Source organism: Mustela nivalis, assembly GCF_964662115.1.
Source record: "Mustela nivalis genome assembly, chromosome: 7".
Taxonomy (NCBI): domain Eukaryota; kingdom Metazoa; phylum Chordata; class Mammalia; order Carnivora; family Mustelidae; genus Mustela; species Mustela nivalis.
In genome coordinates this window covers 22,583,461-22,603,149 of record NC_139026.1, presented here as the reverse complement: position 1 = coordinate 22,603,149, position 19,689 = coordinate 22,583,461, and the positions used below count along the sequence as shown (strand labels likewise).

The following is a 19,689-nucleotide window of genomic DNA, read 5'->3' as shown; positions in this document are numbered from 1 at the left end:
CAGAAAAAGAGAAATTTTGCATTTGGAATGCCCAAGAGCATCTGAAGTGTTGTCTCATTAAAATTTATGATCAGAATTAATTCACATTCATTTTGTTAAGAACTAAATCACCTGGGTTGAATTTGTGTGAGGACTTAAAAAAAAAAAAAAAAAAAAGAGACATGACAGCAGATGTACAGTGTGGCCAGTGAGGAGGACCACTCATAAAGCCTATCTTTTTTTTTTTTTTTTTTTTTGGTGTTCGGGCATCCATGTCATTTGTTGGCACTTATACTTGGTATGAAATAAGCAGAACTCTTTTCAAAATTCCTTAGGTTAAAGGATTTTAGACAACCTTAAATAAGACCCCAATATGTGGCAATAAGAAAAAATAAGACTGCCACAAGAAAATAAGAATTTTGCTTGTTGAGAGTGATTTTGTACCTGGTAGTGTACTCATCTGACTTAAAGATGCTTGCAGATTGGAAGTCTGATCATGGAGTACCTTTCCCACAAAGTTGCACAGTGGTCCCGTTCCTTTGCTATGTATGGCTCATCATCTCAAGTAAGAAAGCAGATTATGCTCTTTGGCTCCCCATCATCCCCTATTCGCATCCTCTTGGTGGCAGAGTGCTGAGAGAGCATCGCCTCGTCGTACCCCTGTGGTCTCTGTAGATCATTCCCAGTGGAAGATGAGGCATCTCTTGCCAATAGAAATCTTCTGTGTTTCCTGGCTTTCCCCTTTCCTTCTAATGACTGAGCTGCTCTCGGGAAATTTACTTCTTCTCTAACATTTCTACCACATTCTACCTCCATGAGTTCTAACCCTAGAACTGTCCCTCACTCGAGGTTACTTTAGGCAGGTGAGTATTTCTGGGACACACCATACTCTTCTAGAAACTCAGAGGCTAATTATTGCTAAAAGCTCATTTCAGAATGAAAGTCGGCTGGCCTGGGGCAGCTTATGGGTTCCTGCCTTCTGAATGTTGGTGGCAGTAAGCTTTCACAGGCACAGATGTAGGGTTAAAATTTGAGACTGTGTGTGCTTTCTTTCACCATCCCATTTTCTGTCTCTTTATGCTAGATGAGACTGCACACGGACCTCTTTATCCAAAACTTCAATTCTTGACCAGAGTGCGTCTTTATACATCTGTACTTCCTTCCCCTCTGGATCGCCAAAGAATATGTTACCTCTGAGCCACTGGGAAATTAGGCACTGTCCTCACCACTAGCCCCTTGGGGACCAAAAAGTGGTTCCCAAGTCCCATGGCACCTGAATCACAAAAAGGCAGCCCTGAGCATCCTGGGAATATCCAGGCAAAAGTGTCAGTTTTACCCAAAATAGCTTCTCCCCAGTTCTCCTGCTGGACTTCCGGACTTCTCACTCTCTCTCTATGGTGATGGTGTCCATTTTAGAACCAAAAGGAGGAAAGGTTTCAATCTGTTCCTTTTTCTTTGTATAACACTTACCGAATAGCTCAGTGCAAGCATGCACTCAATGAGTCCTTTGCCTCTAGTACTTTCCTCTCTTTGCAGTGGAAATTTCTGTCTCAGGTTCCTAAGCAGCCATTTCTGAATCACTCATGTGGCCTCAAAGAGTTGGGACTTAAGCATAAACCTCAGCTTTTAGAATATAGAGAAGGGAAAGGAGCAAAGAAAGAAAGAGACAAGCTGAAGCCTGGACAGTTTAACTATTGTTGAAGGGCACAATTATGAGAGTTGCATCCCCACTGTCCAGGTCAATTTCATGTCAGTTAACTCCAGGCAGAAATCTGGATTGTGGTATAAAAAACAAATCATTAAGCAACCAATTCCTTTAAGTTATTTAAAACCTTATCATCTAGAAAAATTTACTCCTGGCTCTTGAGTTAGGTGTCCGACCACATTGTAAGCTCTGATGACTTTTTAAGTAGTTCTGTCATGTTCTGTGATTTGCCTGTGCCCTTGCAAAATAAAGGGGAATGAAATTATTTGTGAAGATCTGTCACAGAGAATTTTTTTTTTTTTCACTCATAATTTGAGGATTTTTATTTTATGTACAATGAGCTGGCATTAAGGTAGGTATCTTGGTTATCTGTAGGTAGGTATCTTGGATGACCCATTCAAGGAAATTCACTTAATCCAACTTAATGAAGCCTATATCCTTCGCATACTGACGGAAACACTGGCGGCACATATTGAGGCCGTATTTCCGGATCAGACCGTGCCGGTTTGAGCAGACGCGGCAAGAACGAGATCCCTGGCCAAATTTCCTCGGATGGCTCCAGTAGAGCTGCTGGTGACCCATCTTGCTCTCTCGGATGCAACGAGGCCTGTCACAGAGAATTTTTAAAGCCAGATTGTCCCTGGGCTGAAAGGATTTCGTGTGACTACAACCGATTTTCCTAAAATCGTATTAATACTTTCACACCCAAATGACAAAAACTTTTGGTTGTTAGCGTTTTGTGGCAGCTGAAGGCTAGGCTTATTTGCAGTGACAAACTAAATGTCATAATAGCAAAAACATGTATTTATTGAGGGCTTGCTATGAGCCATGCACTAGGTTGAATTATTTTACATGGATTAGTTTATTTAATCCTCATGACCCTAAGCTATAGTACTATTTTTATTCCCATCCTAAAGATGAGGAAACTAAGTCCTAGAAAGAAAAAACAACCTGCCCAGCTTGTAAAAGATACCATCAGGACTGGACTTCAGGAAGCCTGATTCCATGAGGCAACAATTAAGTTCATACTCTATTCAGAGGTCTTATTTAATTAACAGTTTTCATTCGTGCATTTTCTTCCTTACTCGATATTTTTCACATTCAGTAAGCATCTTCCAGGACATAAGTTTTAAAGGAGTAAACAGTATTCTGAAGGGATGATCAGTGAGAAGCAATTTTGTTTCTGAGAGGAGAAGATGCTGGCTCAATATGGAAGAAAATACCTATGAAGAAGAAGCAGAAAAATGAGCCAAGGGGCCAGAACTGTTCACAGAATAAAGCTTTTAGTTCCAGGCAAATTAATTCTGCTCCTATAGGAAAGAAAGGGCTAATTTAAAGGAATCACCCTTGTCTATCAATCCCTGTCCATAATGACAGCCACTTAGTTAGCATGGCAGGGCATGAGAGATGCCCAGTAAAACCATGGACTCCAGAGCCAAACTGGATTCAAATCCTCGCCCCAGCACTTTCTACCCCTGTGACTCAAGACAACCTCCTCGTTACCTCTTGGACTCTGTTTTCTTATTTGTACTTGCCTCAGAGGGTTGTCATGGGGATTCAGTGAGATCACATATACAAGGTATGTAGAACCATGCCTAGCATGTAGTAGGCACCATGAAGATGTTTGCTCTATGTCGTCCTCATGAGGTGCTCAAACATTGTGTGACTAAGACATCAACAGTGGTTTTATATTTAGACATTCTTAGGGCTTTCCTATAGGAAAAGGAGATACTGGATTCAATTTCTTAGGTGGGCTTCCCTAAATTAAGCAATTCTTAGATCACCTAGATTCATTTTAATTTTAGAATTTGAGTGGTAATTTGTAAAGTTGATCAACTTGTGTGTTGCCATGATGCAGTCTGAAGGTGGAATTTTGCTCCCAGGGAAAAGTGCTTTGGCATATAAATTGAATGACGATCCAACAGCAACAGACTGACCACTGTCTTGAAAATCAGAAAATGGGGCTGGCAAAAAATGGGGGATCATCCTGCCTGCAAAGACCAGGGATTAGGGAAACTCGGGTTTAGGCTTTGGCTTAGCAAATGTATTTTGAGGTGATGGTAGAAGTATAGTTCATGGATGACGGTTTGGATAGACTTGCACGCGTTTAAATACCTCCCCTTCCCCCCCACCCCCTGGCTTTCTTCAAAGACTTGGAATGGGTGGCTTGTGACAGCCTTTGAAGGCTTCCTTGGGGGTGAGAGAGGCTTCGTTCCTTCCAGGCAATTTGGTCCAACTCTGCTAGTTCACCCGTGGGGGAAGCCTGGCAAAATTCCAAAGGTGATTAGCATTGTATCTATTATTGCACAGGGTGGAGTGTGTTTGGGTGGTTGGAGGGGGAAACCTATAATTTCATAGCTGTTAATAGAACATTTCTGCTAAATCTCTTTTTATTCTAAAAATTGGTGAAAAGATCTCAACATACAAGATGCTCTGAGGGCACTGAAGTGTCCCCAGAATAGAATGCACCCACAGTTGTTACTAAATCCTGGTGGCGCAGGTTGGAAGAGTAGAAAATATTTCCTGCAAATATCAGTTACTGTTTTGACCCATTTTTCTGGCAGATCTAAATCAACTTTTTAATTACTTGAAGTCTGAAGACTTTGCCCCACGAATATAAAATCAGAGGTGAAGGCTTAACCTAGACCATTTAGGAAAACACATTGCATTTTAAAACCATGCTACCACTGTCTTGTTTGGGAAGAATACAACATGGGTCAAACTCAATGTTGAGTCATCAACTATTGTCCTTCTTCATCATGCCTAAGAGTAGAAACATTCTTATTTTTTAATAGGTTCTTTGAGTTATATGCTAAATGACTACCATGTAAATAATTTAGAAGCACAATCATGCCATGCCTTTTTGTCGTCCTGGGTCATTTTCATCAAATGCTTAGTAATTTCATTGCACTTGTGTAATTAGGTGAAGAAGCTCCGCCAGAGCGTCCATGGGTCAGCTATGTAGACTCTAGCTGCCAAAGGCGCTTCTCCTTCTGAACAGAGCGCTTTGCTCAGCCAGTGTAGACATGGCCTGATAAACAATGGAACTTCTCCCTTGCTGGAGTGTGGATTGATCTCAGTCCTTAACTCAAAAATGTGCACAGGTTTGATGAGTGTTTAAATGCCTGCATTTTAGTAAAACAGGAGCTTAAATTGACAGTAATGTGAGGAATAGCATAATTTATAATGAACTTGAAAGGCAGTAGCACTCACTGTTGCTCAAGCTAATCAAGAGACTATCAGATCAAGGTTTTAACATGAGCTTAAATACATGTGGCAGGAAGGTGGTTCTTGCGGGCTCATATCTGTCAGATCTTAACACTCAACCTGTCAGAGTGCAACATGGCCGTGTCACTTTAAACCAAGATGTCACATATATTGTGAGAAACAACCTGCTTTTTGTTTTCTTCTCTAGGATTTTACTGGGAAAAGCAAATGTAAAAGGAATTTTTTTTTTTTAACACTGCATTTTTATTTTGCAGATTCTCAGGCTGATGGAGTGAGTGACAGAGTGGGTTGCCAACTAGAGGGACCCCACTCAGCATGCGGGACGGCCGCAGGGAATATATTCAGACGTGCCCAAAGAAGTTTGCCCAGCGGGAGGCACATACCTTTGAGGTTTCAGTCAGGTGTGTGAAGAATGCTGGAAACATGACTTCTTGGATTTTGGTTTGGTTTGGCTTGGCTTTTGCATTTATGTTTTTTAAGGAAAGTGGGAAGGTTGGTGGCCCTTGCCTGATCTTCCAACTCCTTTCGTGCCATAAAACACCCCCCCAGAATTTAACGTCCTCTTTCTCCTAAGGTTTGATCCTCTCTGCTCTGCCGCTTGAAAGGGTCATCCTTTGTTTTATCAAAACTTTAGGTCTTAAAGGCATGATGTGGTTTTTCACTGGCGAAAGGGGTTTTGATTTTGGAGACATTTTTTAATTGGGGGTTGAAGTTTACCAATTTGTCTTTTACCATTTGTCTATTTCCTTAGAAAAGTAAGTGGTATTTGTAATTCATGACTTAGCTACAGCATACCTAGGAAATTATGTTCAAATTATCTTTAAAAGCATGTGTTCATATTATCTGTAAAAAGTTGTTAAGTGTCTCTGAAATATCAAGCAAATGTAACATTTTTTAGAAAATATAACCCCCATTTTCTTTCAGGATGCAGTTGCGCCTTAATAGCCTCTGTTTAATTCATTCAGAAACTACACAATTCTTGTTGCTATATTTTGTTAGAAAGGAAGGAGAGGCTGTTTCTACAGGTGTCATAGAAAAATCAATACTGAGCCACGGATTATTGGATCCCATAGAACCATGGAGACTTGGCAGTGAAATTCTTCCAAAGGTGAGTAGGGGCATTGATTTTCCTTCTCATGCCTGAAGAAATATGACACAAGGACCGGAGGCTAAATTTAGATTGGAAACAAGTCCAATCTGAAAGTATGCCTTTCAAAAAGTTAGTGACAATTTTTTTCTTTCAAAAAAAAAAAAAAATTAAACAAGGAAATGAAATGAGAATTTGAGCCTGTAACATTTTTCTAGTATATTTTTCTTAGGTTCACCTTTTTCTTTATTCCTCTGAGTGCTCTTGAAAACAATCTGACTATTTAACCAACATTTTGTCTGTAAATCAAAATCCAGTGATTTCCTCGTACACTATAAAACAGCCTCACTCTTAAGCTCATAACCAGGCATGGAGTAGTCCTTCAGCTTCTAAGAAAAAGCATATTATTTACACAGTCTTACTTAAAATATATGCTCATTGCTAATCTTCCTTATTTGAACTGTGCATTTTTCCAGCTTTTTTGTGCCATAATTTTTAGACACGTGCTTGCTTACTTGTTTACTGATTTCACAGTTTCTCCTAGATTTCAAAAAGTTGAAAAGCTATACATAACACATTGGTTGTTTTTACCGCATTGCTTAGCATTCCATTCATGCAGGCAAACGGTGCTCCTAGGTTTGGAAGTATAAATCCCAGGGGAAGTGAGCTGAAGAACATTTCACACATCACTCATCCTATTATGAGCCCTGTACTGTTCCATCTCTCTACAAGGTAAGAGATTTATTGTGAGCTGGCTTCCGCCAGTAGGAAATGACATATGCTAATCGCTCATGCTTCCAAGTGTGTGTTTTTGGAACTCATAATGGCGAGTCTAGCAATTGTTTTATAAGCTAAAAAATAATTGGAAAATTTAAGTTACTCATATACACTCTATCATGCTCATCTGTCCCTGGGTAGTGTTTGGTTGCTCTATCCTGGGACCCACATTCTGTAGTATTGTCTTTTCCTCATGTGAAGTGGGGTGGTAAATTGGTCATTTTTATAATGTATTTTGAGCAGAGTGGATGATCAAGGAAGATAATATGGATCTTAAAGGAGAAAATTGCCCAATCATCACTTGACTATGTCTGAGAGTAGATATAATTTAACTTTTAATACTTTGTGAGATCAAAAACCGATTATAAGTAAGTTAAAATGTAAAATACTAGCAAGTTCATGGTAATATATATAGAATCATCTTAATAGTAAGCTTTTCTTTCTGCTGTCCAGTCGAAGATTCTTCATTCTGTTTTTCCTTTTCCTGAACTTTCAGACTGGCTGAAATAACAACAAAAATTATTTGTAATTTGTATTCTAACTTCGGATCACCTAGTTAATACCCTGACTCTGACTACCCAGAAAGAGAAGGTTATATAGGAGAAACTATCTATTAGAAGTCTGCTGCTGCTTTATTAATAAAATCACAGGGAAAATGTGACATTCTGGATGTCCCATCTGAGGAGGTAAGATTTTATCATGTCCCATAAAATGAGATTACATTTGATTTTATGTAGCATGATTTCAGCCCCCAAGAAAGTTTGCATTTGTCAATTTGATACAGAAATCTGTAATATAACGCTTTATATACACTTTCTAAACTGTGACCAGTTTAAGGCATTGAAAGCTATGCTATGTAGTAAGGTATTTTATTTATGGATAAATTATATTATTGTGACTGATTTTCTATCCTTCTCAGCTTGGAAAATTGTAACAGTATATCAGATGACATACTTCAATAAAAATAAATTACGAACATTATCATTGTTCTTGGGGGGAAAGGCGTACTATTTTCTAACCTTAGGGGAGGTTTAACTTTTGACGTGTGAATTCTAAATGTGCACAAACTAAAGACAATGGCATTCTTGGAAGTATTCTAGAGCTAAAATGGGAAATAAAGATTTTGTGGTAAGTGCCAGCCTTGTGTTTACTGTGGTAAAACTTTCATATCTTCCTGGGAAGGACAAGAGTGCAAAACACAATGGAGAATGATGGAGGACAGGAGCTGGACATATGGAAAGTTCAAGGTGCCTGTAGATACACAAATATCTGTCCCTCTTTATTTGGTACCTATTCTGTAATCCACTAAAGTGGCCAGGTGCTCACTTTGTAGTTCAAAAATATTGGTGTTTTCAACATCACTGCCCATTCTGTTTATACCAAAATCCCCTTCGATGCATAAAATATATCTTATCCACGTCTGAGCAACATGACTGTAGACATTCTCTCTTTGGGTTATGCACATGGTATGACTTTTCCTAAAATGTTGCAAAGATGAATCTGCACTAGATAATTTGTAGCTTGTAAAATATCATGAATTTTTCAGGGGAAAAGTGGCAATTAATGGAAGCATAATTATCTTCAATGTGAAAATAGTCTGGGATGCTAACTTTGGCAAGCTCAGTGTCTTTGACTCATTATCATTTTCTTTGCTTGCTTTGTTGTCATTCTTTGGGTTCTTTCTGGATCCATCTCTCTTTTGTTCCCCTTCTACTGGTCTATTGTATTCCAGTTGGCAGTTAAAGAACAGAAACAGAGCAATAGACTGCATGGCTACATTTCTCCAGGGCCACCAACTGGGAGTTAAGCTGACTAACATTTTGAAAGCCCAGCCCATTTCGTTCACAGCAGGCAAGGCAGGTAAAAGCATTTCCGTACTAAAGTACACACTTTGTTTCTCCAGGTTTTTCTGGTCTAAATTCTCTTGTTTGCCAGTTGGGGGGAGAGACGAAAAGGAGGTTGGGGACCAAATGCCTGGGGTATTTAATCAAATGCCCAGCAACTCCTGATTATAGGATATAGAAATTTCACTTTTGAGGATTAACTATGGTGGATTTTGTCAACTCAAATGGGGTCCCCCCTCTACCCAGCATGTTATTGGGCTACTTCCTACCACTGCCTAAGTACGATGCAGTAGGAGAATTCCAAATTGCTTTAATAGCAACTCCAGGGTTAGCAAAAACTAAATGTGCAGGGTGAAAAGTCCTATAAAACATAGGTCTATGTGAAGTTCCTCTAAGAGTACATGTTGCATGTTGTTGTTTGCTTCTGGAAGAGCAAGAAAGTGAGAATTGATTTTACTTTGTTATGTTAATTTGATTACTATTTCCTAAGTGGTAAGTATACACCTCCTTAAATATTTTATGAAGCTCATTTAATCAAGCAAATATCCTAAAGCACATCGCTGTATTGATTCTTGACTTTTCAACCTGTCGCTCTGCCACCGTGGATGCCTTTTTCTCATGTGCTGGCAGAGGAAGGCTCAGGGAACTGAGAGAGTGAGTAGAGGCACCTGCCTTCTGTTGGAGCAGCAGCAGTTGTCTCATTGGAGGGACTTTCCTCGCAACTGGTGAAATTGGGATGATAATATCAGTTTGCATTCATACGGAATATATACTTAAGGAAGTGTGAGAGCACTATTCAAGAGTTGTCTGAGGGGATGAACGTAATACACATGTCAGGCAAGAAGACTAAAGTTCTGAGATGTATTAGATTATTGTAAGAATATCATAGCTCATTTTAAGACTAAATTGGCATGCTTCCTAGCTGGAGCCCACGGCCCACATACTGAAGGAAATCTTACAGAGCCTATTTCACTGGAGTTGGAGCCTGTATGTGCACCGTCTTACAGTGGAGCAGAACCCCTGTTTGTTTTATGTTCTAGGACTGATCTCTGGATATTTCTTAGCAGACAGGATCAGAAGTTCATAGAAGGTGCAGTGGGAAAATTGAATAACTTTGAAGTTATGAATAATTTTGAATATCTTTGAAGTTTTAGCAAAAAAGAAAAAAAGAAAGAAAAGAAAAAAGAATGATGAAAGGTCATGGATGCTTTTCAAGAGTATGAGGTCCCTTCTAGTTTAGTAGTTAGATGTATTCTTTAGCCAATTTGTCTTCAATCTGACAAAGATTTCCTATTTATAAATGTCTCTTGGGGTCCATGAGGAATCTCAGACACTCATTTATTTTGTAAAGAAGTGTTCAGGACCAGTAAGTTCAAAATATTTTGAAGTTACTGTCTACTTGCCTCCTCTGAAGTGATAGTGCCATGTTGGTGGCCATGTTCTTCCAGACACTCAACGCAGCCAACCTCCACTACCCTTTGGTGCACTAAATGGCCTCTGGATGTCCAGTAGCTTGAGGTCTCATGTTTCTTTATTTAGTGCTTTCTGGTTTCAAAACTCTTTCCAGGGTTGGTCATGGTTGGGTGAAAATGGTGGAGGATAATGTGTGTGTGTGTGTGTGTGTGTGTGTGTTTCTTTTCTAATTTGTTAAATGAAAAATGCTGGAGAATAAAATGCCCCTCTTTTGTTTACCATTCAAATAATAGCATGAGATGTGAATCACAGCGTGATGGTCATGGTGAGGAGTGAGGGAAGGAGGCGGTTATTCTTCAGCTACTATGGTTCTCAGGGGCCCACTCTACTGTCTTAATAAGCTCAAAAGAATGATGTACCATTTCTCTCTAATGTGACATAAAGATAGCAGTTCCTTTAAACAGATTCATTTTTAAATATGAAAGGCAGTGGTCCATGGTCCGGGTTAAATACGTGCACACGCGTATTGGCATGCGTATACTTCTTGTACACATTTCTTGGCCAAGTGGTACACGTGGTGGAAGAGAAACCACAAGGACTCTAAGGGTTGGGGGATGTGGGTGTTACCCTAAACAGGTACCAAAGCAAGTCATGTTTAGTTTGAAGGAATTCACTCATACTTTACATTCTGTTTCGTTATATATCGTGATTGTTTTATTTAAAAAAAAAAGTAATTTGGTTGTTGTTGAGTACATCTAATATTTGAGATGAGTGAGCCATGTTTGCCCTTTTGTGATTCTTTCAGAAGAACATTTGTCGAGTGTCCGCTATGTGCCAGGTGCAGTCTCACCCCTCCCCCCAACACTGTCACATATCCCAGACACTCCTGGTCAAGTCTGAAAAGCCCATAGTATTGATACGCAGGGGTGTGAAACAGATGAATTGGCAATAGATATGTGAATTGTAAATCACCGTAACTCCTTGATACTGGGCACGCTTTGTACCCAAGGATTTTAGCTGACTGTTGTCAGAATTTAGCCCCATCAAATCTGTGAATTTTTATTGAGCTTAAAGCAATTCCTTTAGGCTTGAGATTACCTTGTTACTTTGCTTTTCAGAGACACAGAACGTTCTTCATTTCCCACTTCCCCACCTAAAGATTGACTCCCCCCAACCACGTTCACTCTTACCCTCCTTGTTTCCCATCTTTTCTGAAGATAAACTGCTGCATTTTTTTCCTTGTCTAATTTTTGTGGACCCAGTATGTGTTAAACCAGAGATTAGAAACTCAGCGGATGGGGGCTCTGAGTTCTCCGCTGCAGGTCTGTAGTATGGACTGATACATGTTTGTGTCTGTGTCACACTGTGAAAACACTGCCGCTTAAGTTTGGTGCATAAATGTAGCAGTTAAACTGGAATTGGATTGACTGGTTTGAGTTCCTGCTGTACTGCTTACTAGCTATATAAACAGATTCCAGCCCTACTTCTTCAGTTATAAAATGAGGAAAGTAATCAGACCTTCCCCCATTGGGTTGCTGTAAAGATTACATGGAATAATGAGTATAAAGCACACTGTTTAGCATATGGTAGGTCAATAAACATTAGCAGTGATCTTTAGTACTCCTCTTAGTTATCGCCTATCTGTGCAGATACACATATACGGCATATATACAATTTTTCTATAAGCTGCATTAGGTAAAGAATTGATGGCTAATCTTAGACGACATCGTGAAAAGGCAGTATCTGCCGTCAGCAATGCCAGCTTTTATGGAAAAGGTGCATTCTGTCCTTATTCCCCTGGAATGTCCAGTTCCCTGCCCTGCTGCTTGCCTTTCCTGGATAAAACCTCCATGGAGCAAGGACCTGAAATTTATCCACACAAAGGTCTATGTGACAGAGAACATTTGAGGTGTTGCCCTTGTAAAGGTCACTAACCTCTTATCAAAGATCAAATACTGAGCTGATGAGATTGCTGGCAGCCAGCAGCAGCTGGAGAAATTTATTTGACAGTGCGATCTCTCCCTTGCCTCTGGAGATCTCCCCAGAGTGGGAATGGCTAACTGGGCCAAGGGATGAGGTTAGTTCTGTGGCCAAAGGTGCCTGTTGGGACTCTCCTGGGGTTGTCTGACATCCTCAAAGTCTGCCTCTCTAAGCCTGGGGCCACTTAAAAATGTCTGTCAGCTTTTCCTTTTTTTTTCTTCCAATTGTAACTCTGGGTTTTGAATCTAGTTATGCCTTAGACCACAACCTGAAGTCCTTTGATCATTTTTTTCCTAATACACTTCTTTATTTTCGGATATACATCCACTTGTCACTGTGAACACCTCATCCATATATTCATTCTCGGTTGCCCATTGTTTCTTTCACAAAGGCTTGTATGCATGGTGTCAAGTTGTTTGTGCATCAAGCTACCATGCTGAGACGTTCTCCCGAAATATTCTCTCTCTCTCTCTCTCTATATATATATATCCCTCTACTTCACCTATACTCTCCATGCACATATTTAAGAGTTTAAAGCACTGGGTTTGGGATGACAGTATGTCTTCACCAGCAAGATATGCTTGGACAACAATTTAATTTCTCAGCCTCAGTTTCTCAGTTTCATGGGAATAACAGGATCTGCCATCGGGCTCTAAGAATCCAATTAAAGTGTTCTCTAGGGGCGCCTGAGTGGCTCAGTGGGTTAAGCCGCTGCCTTCGGCTCAGGTCATGATCTCAGGGTCCTGGGATGGAGTCCCGCATCGGGCTCTCTGCTCAGCAGGGAGCCTGCTTCCCTCTCTCTCTCTCTCTGCCTGCCTCTCTGCCTCCTTGTGATCTCTGCCTGTCAAATAAATAAATAAAATCTTTAAAAAAAAATAAAAATAAAGTGTTCTCTAAAGTCAAACAGTGTAGAAGCTTTTTGGTCTTCTTTTTTGCCCATCCTAACTACCTCCTCAAGCAATTTTTTTTTAATAGAGAGCGTGCGGAGACCCATTAGGCTTAGTAATTTGTGAGAGAAGAGATCAAATAACCTCTCTTTGACATTTTCCCTCATTACCTGAAATGGCTCCTTCTGTGCGTTCTTTTCTCTCTGTCTCTTGCCTCCTGTCAGCGACTCAGGGATGGCCCAGAGGAGAGTGTTCTCAATGAAAATATAAGAAGAGAAATGTCCACTGGTAAACAAGGGGCTCACACTGATGGGCTAGATCCACAAGTCGCTTCTCAAAGGATCCAGATCATTCTGTAGCATATCCGGATGTGGCCTGGTCAGGCTGCCATGTCCCCAGGTCACTCAGAAGTTTGGACTATGGCCATGTGAGGCATTAACATTTTTAGAATCTTCTACACAAAGTGGGAAATAAATAGAAGCTAGTATTTATTGAGTATCTACTATGCGCAAGACACTTTGAATAATGGTAACAGCTAACTGGATTTTTGCTAGACATCAGTTCGGCACTGAGTTACAAACCTTATCCAATTATCTAATCCGTACAACAACTTTGCAGTAGTGGTATATGTCCATGTTATAGTTGAGGAAAGAGAGCTCTCTGGCATCAAACCATTGTTTTCTGGATTTCCCCAAGGATCCTGAGATTTTGCGCATGGTCCAGGCCAGCCCAACCCTGTACATTACATCACACTGCTGTCCTGAGTACTCTCATTCTCAAAAAGGACCTTTTTTCTCCCCCTCTTAAATGTATCATATTTTGTGGGCTGATATTTTCATAAAATATAATAAAAATGAATTACTGAAAAAATAGAATTAAAAAAGATGTATGAAACACAAACTCATTTATTATTGGATTCTACAAACATGAAATTACTCAGGTTGAAACTGGAAAAAGCCACATCCCCTGTTTTTTGTGTGTTTTTTATCTCACCAAAGTTCAATAGTATGTCTTAAAAATATGCCCTCACAAACTGAATTAATTTTGTATGGGATATGTTCGTTATTGGAAGGTCTGTCATCTTACAACCTACAGACCCAAGAAATGCAGGCCACTCTAAATTGGTTTATTTGATAATGGAGATACCACTGTGTTACAGGTATATCACTCTCTCTCCAGGGGACAGGCTCATTGTTGGGCTGATTAATAATATTCTCTCCTGCTGTATCCAAGTGAGTTAAATGAAAAGAAGCATGATAACACAAAGCCAGCAAAGCAAATGGGTTAGTTCCCCCAGCAGCTAGTGCTCTTCTGGGCAGAGCAAGTTAGCTGAATGGCTTCCCCTTTTCAGCATTCCTGAAAGCAAATTTTAAAATAGAATGGCCATGAAAAACAGCAAATGCATGTTTCCCAAGGGAGAACAGGATCTATAGCAGGTGCCTATCTCCATATCCATCTGTAGAAGTGTCTGCAGGAAATAGATGAGAGAAAAAGGCTTAATAAACATAAAATGTCAGTTGCTATTTTTGATTTGTATTTAGCAACATCATGTCTCAGATTTCAAGACAAAACTGTTTTTGCCGGATTCCTGGCCCAGCGTTCCAGGCACATCACTACTGTTTGGAATGCTGCATCTACATGACTTCAGTGTTGGTTATAGTTCATCTTAATTGGGCTTCAACTTCAAGGAAGAGATGCTACATTTGAGGACCTGTTTCGATCACCGTGTCACCAGTGTTAATACTTTGCCAATATAGAACTTTCTCCGCTTTCAGAGAAAGTAAAAATGATGGCAGAAAATACAAAGGATTCTTGTTTGCCCTTATAATGGAGCCCTTATAATGCTGACCATTACATGGGCAACCTTAGTCCCCTGAAATTCAAATGGAGCTCCATTCTTGTTCTTAAGCAATCTCCTGCCTTGGCATTTAATCCATTATTTGAATTAATTATAATCATTTATATGTTGATCTTTCATTGATGGAATGAATACCCACTAAAATTCAGGTCCTGGGATTGGTAGATCTTGGAGAAACAATTGGGGCAATGTGGTTCTACCTTCAAAGAGTTTCCAGCCTGGTTGGGGAAGTACAGGGTACAGAAGTAGATTTAGAACATCACAGCACTTGCCATAATAAATGAAGGGACTGACTGGCTTATCAATGTGGAGGAAGTGACAAACTCAAGCTATGGAATCAGAACACTTCACAACATAGGTGACATACACCCTAGAGCTGGAAAAATGAATAAGAGTTTAAAATTTAGTAATGGTGGGACACTTGACTGGCCCAGTCAATAGAGCATGCAACTCTTGATCTCAGGGCTATGAGTTCAAGCCCCACACTAGGCATGGAGCGTACTTTAAAAACATTTAGTAATGGTAAATACAATATTTTTGTACAGTGTGGTTTTCCTTGGATTCTTTTCATGGTGTGTTTTCTGGGGACTCTTAATTAATTTCCCAATGGAATTCTCTTTATGGAATATTTCATATTGTTTCTCTGCTTCTCCACCTTGCATGTCTTGTGTTTGGACAATAGCTAAAAGTTAGAGGAGTTAAAAGCAAAATTTTATTCATGCCTCCCCACTGTCTTTGCCATACTGACCGCCAGCAGCCTCCTTCTAGTTTCACAAGTTCAGCAACTCTGATGATGTTTTATTTCCTTCTTTCCCTATGATAAAATTTATCAGTAGTTAATGAGCGCCTAACTGTTAAATAGACTTTAGCCTTGCCTCAAGAATCTATGAGACCAGGCATACTTAAGATAGCAGTTAGTTTTTTTAAAAAAGTAAGCTGTGCCCTCTCAATTTTAGCTATAGGAACCTTTACAAAATGGGGACTTTTGCTTTAGAAAATGAGAATAAGCGAGTGATCTGTAGGGAGATTTGAAAATGTTTTAAAAGACATTTTTCTTCCCTTTCTCCTCCTTTTTCCTTTTCGCTTTTTTTTTTTTTTTAAGAATTCCAGGGAAAAAGAATAGTACTTACTAAAAAAGCATAAATACTTTTAAGAATAAAGATTGTAAGCATGCATAAACTAGACATGCCAACAAAGAGCCAGGGCAACATTGAACAGCAGGAAAAAAAAATGCCCAAGTGAGCCAGATAGGCTGCCTGACCATGTTTAGTTGAAAACTAGATACCGGGTGGGGCTACACGGAATGTAAGGGTCATTGACAAGGAGTGTTACCTCTATATGTCAGCTAAAGGATGAAGGTAGCATGTGGTTATATACAGTCAGAAAGTGGCAAGAGTAAATCCCAGTATCTTATTTTTGTAAGAACATACATTCTATTCCCATCCAGAATCCTGCAACTCTGATATGAATAAAGACCTCTGAATATCTGCAGTAGTTTATAGTAAGTGCTCAGTAAATATCAGTCACTGTTCATTTAAGATAGGCTGACACAATTAAAACACTGTTTTTAAACCCAAACCAAAACCTTGACACCATGCCTTCACATGTACCAGCAGCATAGTTCTTCTAGGGATTAGAGACACTGCAGAAAATGAGAAAGACTTATCCTCAATCCTACAGTGCTTAGGGCTCAGAGAGGGACACAGATGATCATCTAGTGTTAGGCATGTGACAACAGGCTAAGTAGAGGGCACAATGGCATAACTAAAAGGAGAGATGTAGCCAGGTCGTGGGGAATGTCTGAGGAAGTTTCCTCAGAAAGTGAGCTTTCAGGTGGGAACTGGAGGATTCATTGAAGCTGGCCAGCAGTGAAAATAGGCTGAGATTGGGCAGAGTTTGGAATACCAGAGTAGGGTCAGGTAGGAAAAAATGTTGAGCAAATGTGAGAGATAGGGTTGGATGTCATAATAACACATTGGCTAAAACCCAAGATGTAAGAATTGGAGGATAGCCCTGGGAGTTCACAGGAGTGGGAAGACCAATTACCAGTGGACAAAAGACCTGAGACTTGGAGCCAACCCAGACACTTGTCACAGGCCAGCTTATATGTGTCTCTTGATCTGGTACAGTTCCCTTTCTTACATCTGTAAAATGGTGGAAATGATATATACCTTGCCTTGCTCATAGACTGGCGCATGTATTAGGAGAGTTCTTTGTGAGCAATAAACCATAAATGAAGGTAGGCCCTGTTTATTGGTACTTTACATGGCTAGGAAACCACTGGGGGCAAACATCTCAAAATATAAATCTATTTTGGAAGGTCTAGATCCAAGACTGGGTACTCAATGAGCCCGACAAGGTCACAGTAAAATGAATGGGCCTCAAGCAGAGTGATGATAGAGAATGGTGGGGACTCTGGCAAACTGGAGAAGGCACACCCTGTCAGAAAATCAAAATAATGTGTTGTTATATAAGAATACAGATCTAGCCATGCAAGGTCTTCTAATTTTAACTTCTAAATCTTTAAAGACCTTCTAATTTTAAGTCTGGAAATTCAAATGTTTATGTGAACCTGGTTGGTGACTAGTTCAAATATTCAACAATGCCATTTTGTAGGTCAACATGAAACAGTGTCCCACTCCACACACACCCCAAAGACCTGTGAATTCTGACCTGGGGACTGTGATGTCAGGTTCAGATGAATAATGGAGAATGAATACATCCCTAATCCTTTGAAATCATCAATGTCATATAAGCAAGCCACATTCTCTGGTGTGCAAAGACCAGGTATGAGGGTGGAATGTGATGTCCATGGCAGTCTTCATGGTCCTTGTCACTGGACTGCTAAGACGTTTTGCTTACTCTTATCTTTTTTTCCCTTCTGTAAAACCTACTGCAGCCCTCAGAGTCCTACTTGCTGATTTCTGCACTGAATATGCCACCCCCTTGCTCAAGAACATCAAGTGGTGGCTCCCATCACATACATCCAATGCAAATTGCATCTTCACCTATCTTCTCTTGCTTTGTCTTCCTCCTTGGTCATCCCACCTAATTCCTTCTTTCTGTTCCATTCCTCATGCTCTGCATCTTACTAAAAGCCAGCTCTGTGCTTTTATCCATGCACACTGAGCCTTCTGAATCCACTTTATTGACTCTCTGCCCTCAGTATTCTTTAAAACCACAAATACACAATTGCAGAGCATGCAGCTTTTTTTCATAGACTTAACAGAAACTTTCTTAACGTGAGCAAGAAATGTGGGTCTTGTTAATCATTTATGATTATGCGTTTATGACTGTCTTATTAAACTATATTAAATCTCAAGCCAACTGAAAGATGTAAATACCTGATTAAGAATGCAAAGACACACACTTTAATGACTAAGTTTAATCCCAAATTTAATGACTGTTTCCTAAAATACAGTTCTTATTTTATCTCAGCATTTTCATCATAATATTTAAATATCATCCCAGAAGTATTATTAGCACAATAACCTGCGTGTGTAATGAGTGTGATATCATAAAACCTCAGGTTTATCTTTGGTTTTTGTATTACCAATAAAGGAGGAGGACTCTGAGTATTGCGTTCCTTTTTAGAAACACGACGAGAAAAGTTCTTAGAAAAAATTACATGCATTAGAAAGGGGTCACTTATATTTGTTTTCATATTTATTTTCACTGTATCTTGGATATCCTAATACGTATGATTTCAGACTTCAATTTGTTTTATATCCAGGATATGAGGATAAGGAAAATGAGTGGTTTCTTTTTACTTCTTGCTCTACTGAGTTCTACCCTTTGGAAATGGAATAAATGCCTCTTAGACTTGTTCTCTATGATTGGAGAAGGAAGTATTAAAGGAAGTAATATAAGAAGGATTACCTTCCTGGAAACCTTGGTCACCCCCATTTGAGAGCCTCTCATTTTAATCTTCATAGTATGTTCACTTTTATTTCACTTTGTTGTTGATGGCCTATGAAAGTATTTTAATTGGAAAATACTAGGTCTAAGTTCTTTCTGGGATTCATACTTTGACACAGGTGAAATTTAGTTGTTAGATGCATGCAAATTATTCAGAGTTGTCTGAGGCAAAATCAATGGGATGGTTTCCCTTCAGGTGCTCAGTTAGAAAAATACTAATACTTAACTCCTATCATTATGCTACAGGATCACAAGCGCAAATAGAAGCCATTAGGATTGCCTCGGTAATCAGCGAGGAACACGAATCTCAAATGAATGACTGCTTGCAAAGAATTTGGGTTTTGACAAAAGTTTAAACAGAACCTGACAGCTGCAATGGGCTGTGTTTAGACTTCTCCTACTGTAGGGTAGCAGATGCTCAGATATGACAACAAAGACTGAAAAGGTTTACAGTGAAAACTCACTGAGAGCAACACTTGTCTTCTGCAGTAATGAATACTTCAGGCTTTTTACTATGAATTGCAAATAGTTTCTTTCATGAAATCCATAAATAGAGGTGGTGACAATGCCCTGTACTACTCTCTCATTCTTCTCCATTAACTAGCGAGATGTATGTAGTTACAGGTGCATATTGATAACGGAATGGAGAATACATGAGTGGCTTCTGCTTTACCAAAATTGCATTTATGTTTATTCTTCTAGGGTTTTCAATGTAATCCAAAGAAAATTTCTGGAGCTGGATTTAATTTTTGGTATCACTGTCATGACAGATTTTTAAAAAAAATTTAGGAAAATTTCTGCATCATTCTTATTGCCAAAAAAAAAAAAAAAAAAAAAAAAACCACCAAAATTTGATTTGTAAATTTTGAAATACAATGGAAAGAAAGTGGTCAGGTGTAAATATCTGAAAAGCAGTTTATTTTCTTATACATTGCCAAGAGGATAAATACACCCTAGATGTAAGACATGAAGGTGTGAATTACTTAAAATATGTATTGACTTCTATATGAATA

At 39.4% G+C, this 19,689-nt stretch overlaps 2 protein-coding genes across 3 annotated transcripts in view; one reads left to right on the top strand and one right to left on the bottom strand.

The window, feature by feature from the left end:
- Positions 1-1,964: 1,964 nt before the first annotated feature.
- On the bottom strand, positions 1,965-2,298 carry LOC309868968 (small ribosomal subunit protein uS14). The gene has a single exon (XM_082739240.1). The coding sequence runs from the start codon at positions 2,264-2,266 to the stop codon at positions 2,096-2,098; it is 171 nt and encodes a 56-aa protein (XP_082595366.1). The 5' UTR covers positions 2,267-2,298; the 3' UTR covers positions 1,965-2,095.
- A 2,855-nt stretch (positions 2,299-5,153) lies between these two features.
- LOC309868967 (uncharacterized protein) overlaps positions 5,154-19,689 on the top strand; it is a 67,345-nt gene continuing 52,809 nt past the window's right edge. For both annotated transcript variants that reach the window (XM_082739238.1, XM_082739239.1), the window contains exons 1-4: positions 5,154-5,313; positions 5,837-6,020; positions 6,619-6,731; positions 7,273-7,462. In XM_082739238.1, the coding sequence (XP_082595364.1) occupies positions 5,228-5,313; positions 5,837-6,020; positions 6,619-6,731; positions 7,273-7,336 (447 nt within the window). In that variant the 5' untranslated portion in view covers positions 5,154-5,227 and the 3' untranslated portion in view covers positions 7,337-7,462. The remainder of the gene's footprint in view (positions 5,314-5,836; positions 6,021-6,618; positions 6,732-7,272; positions 7,463-19,689) is intronic.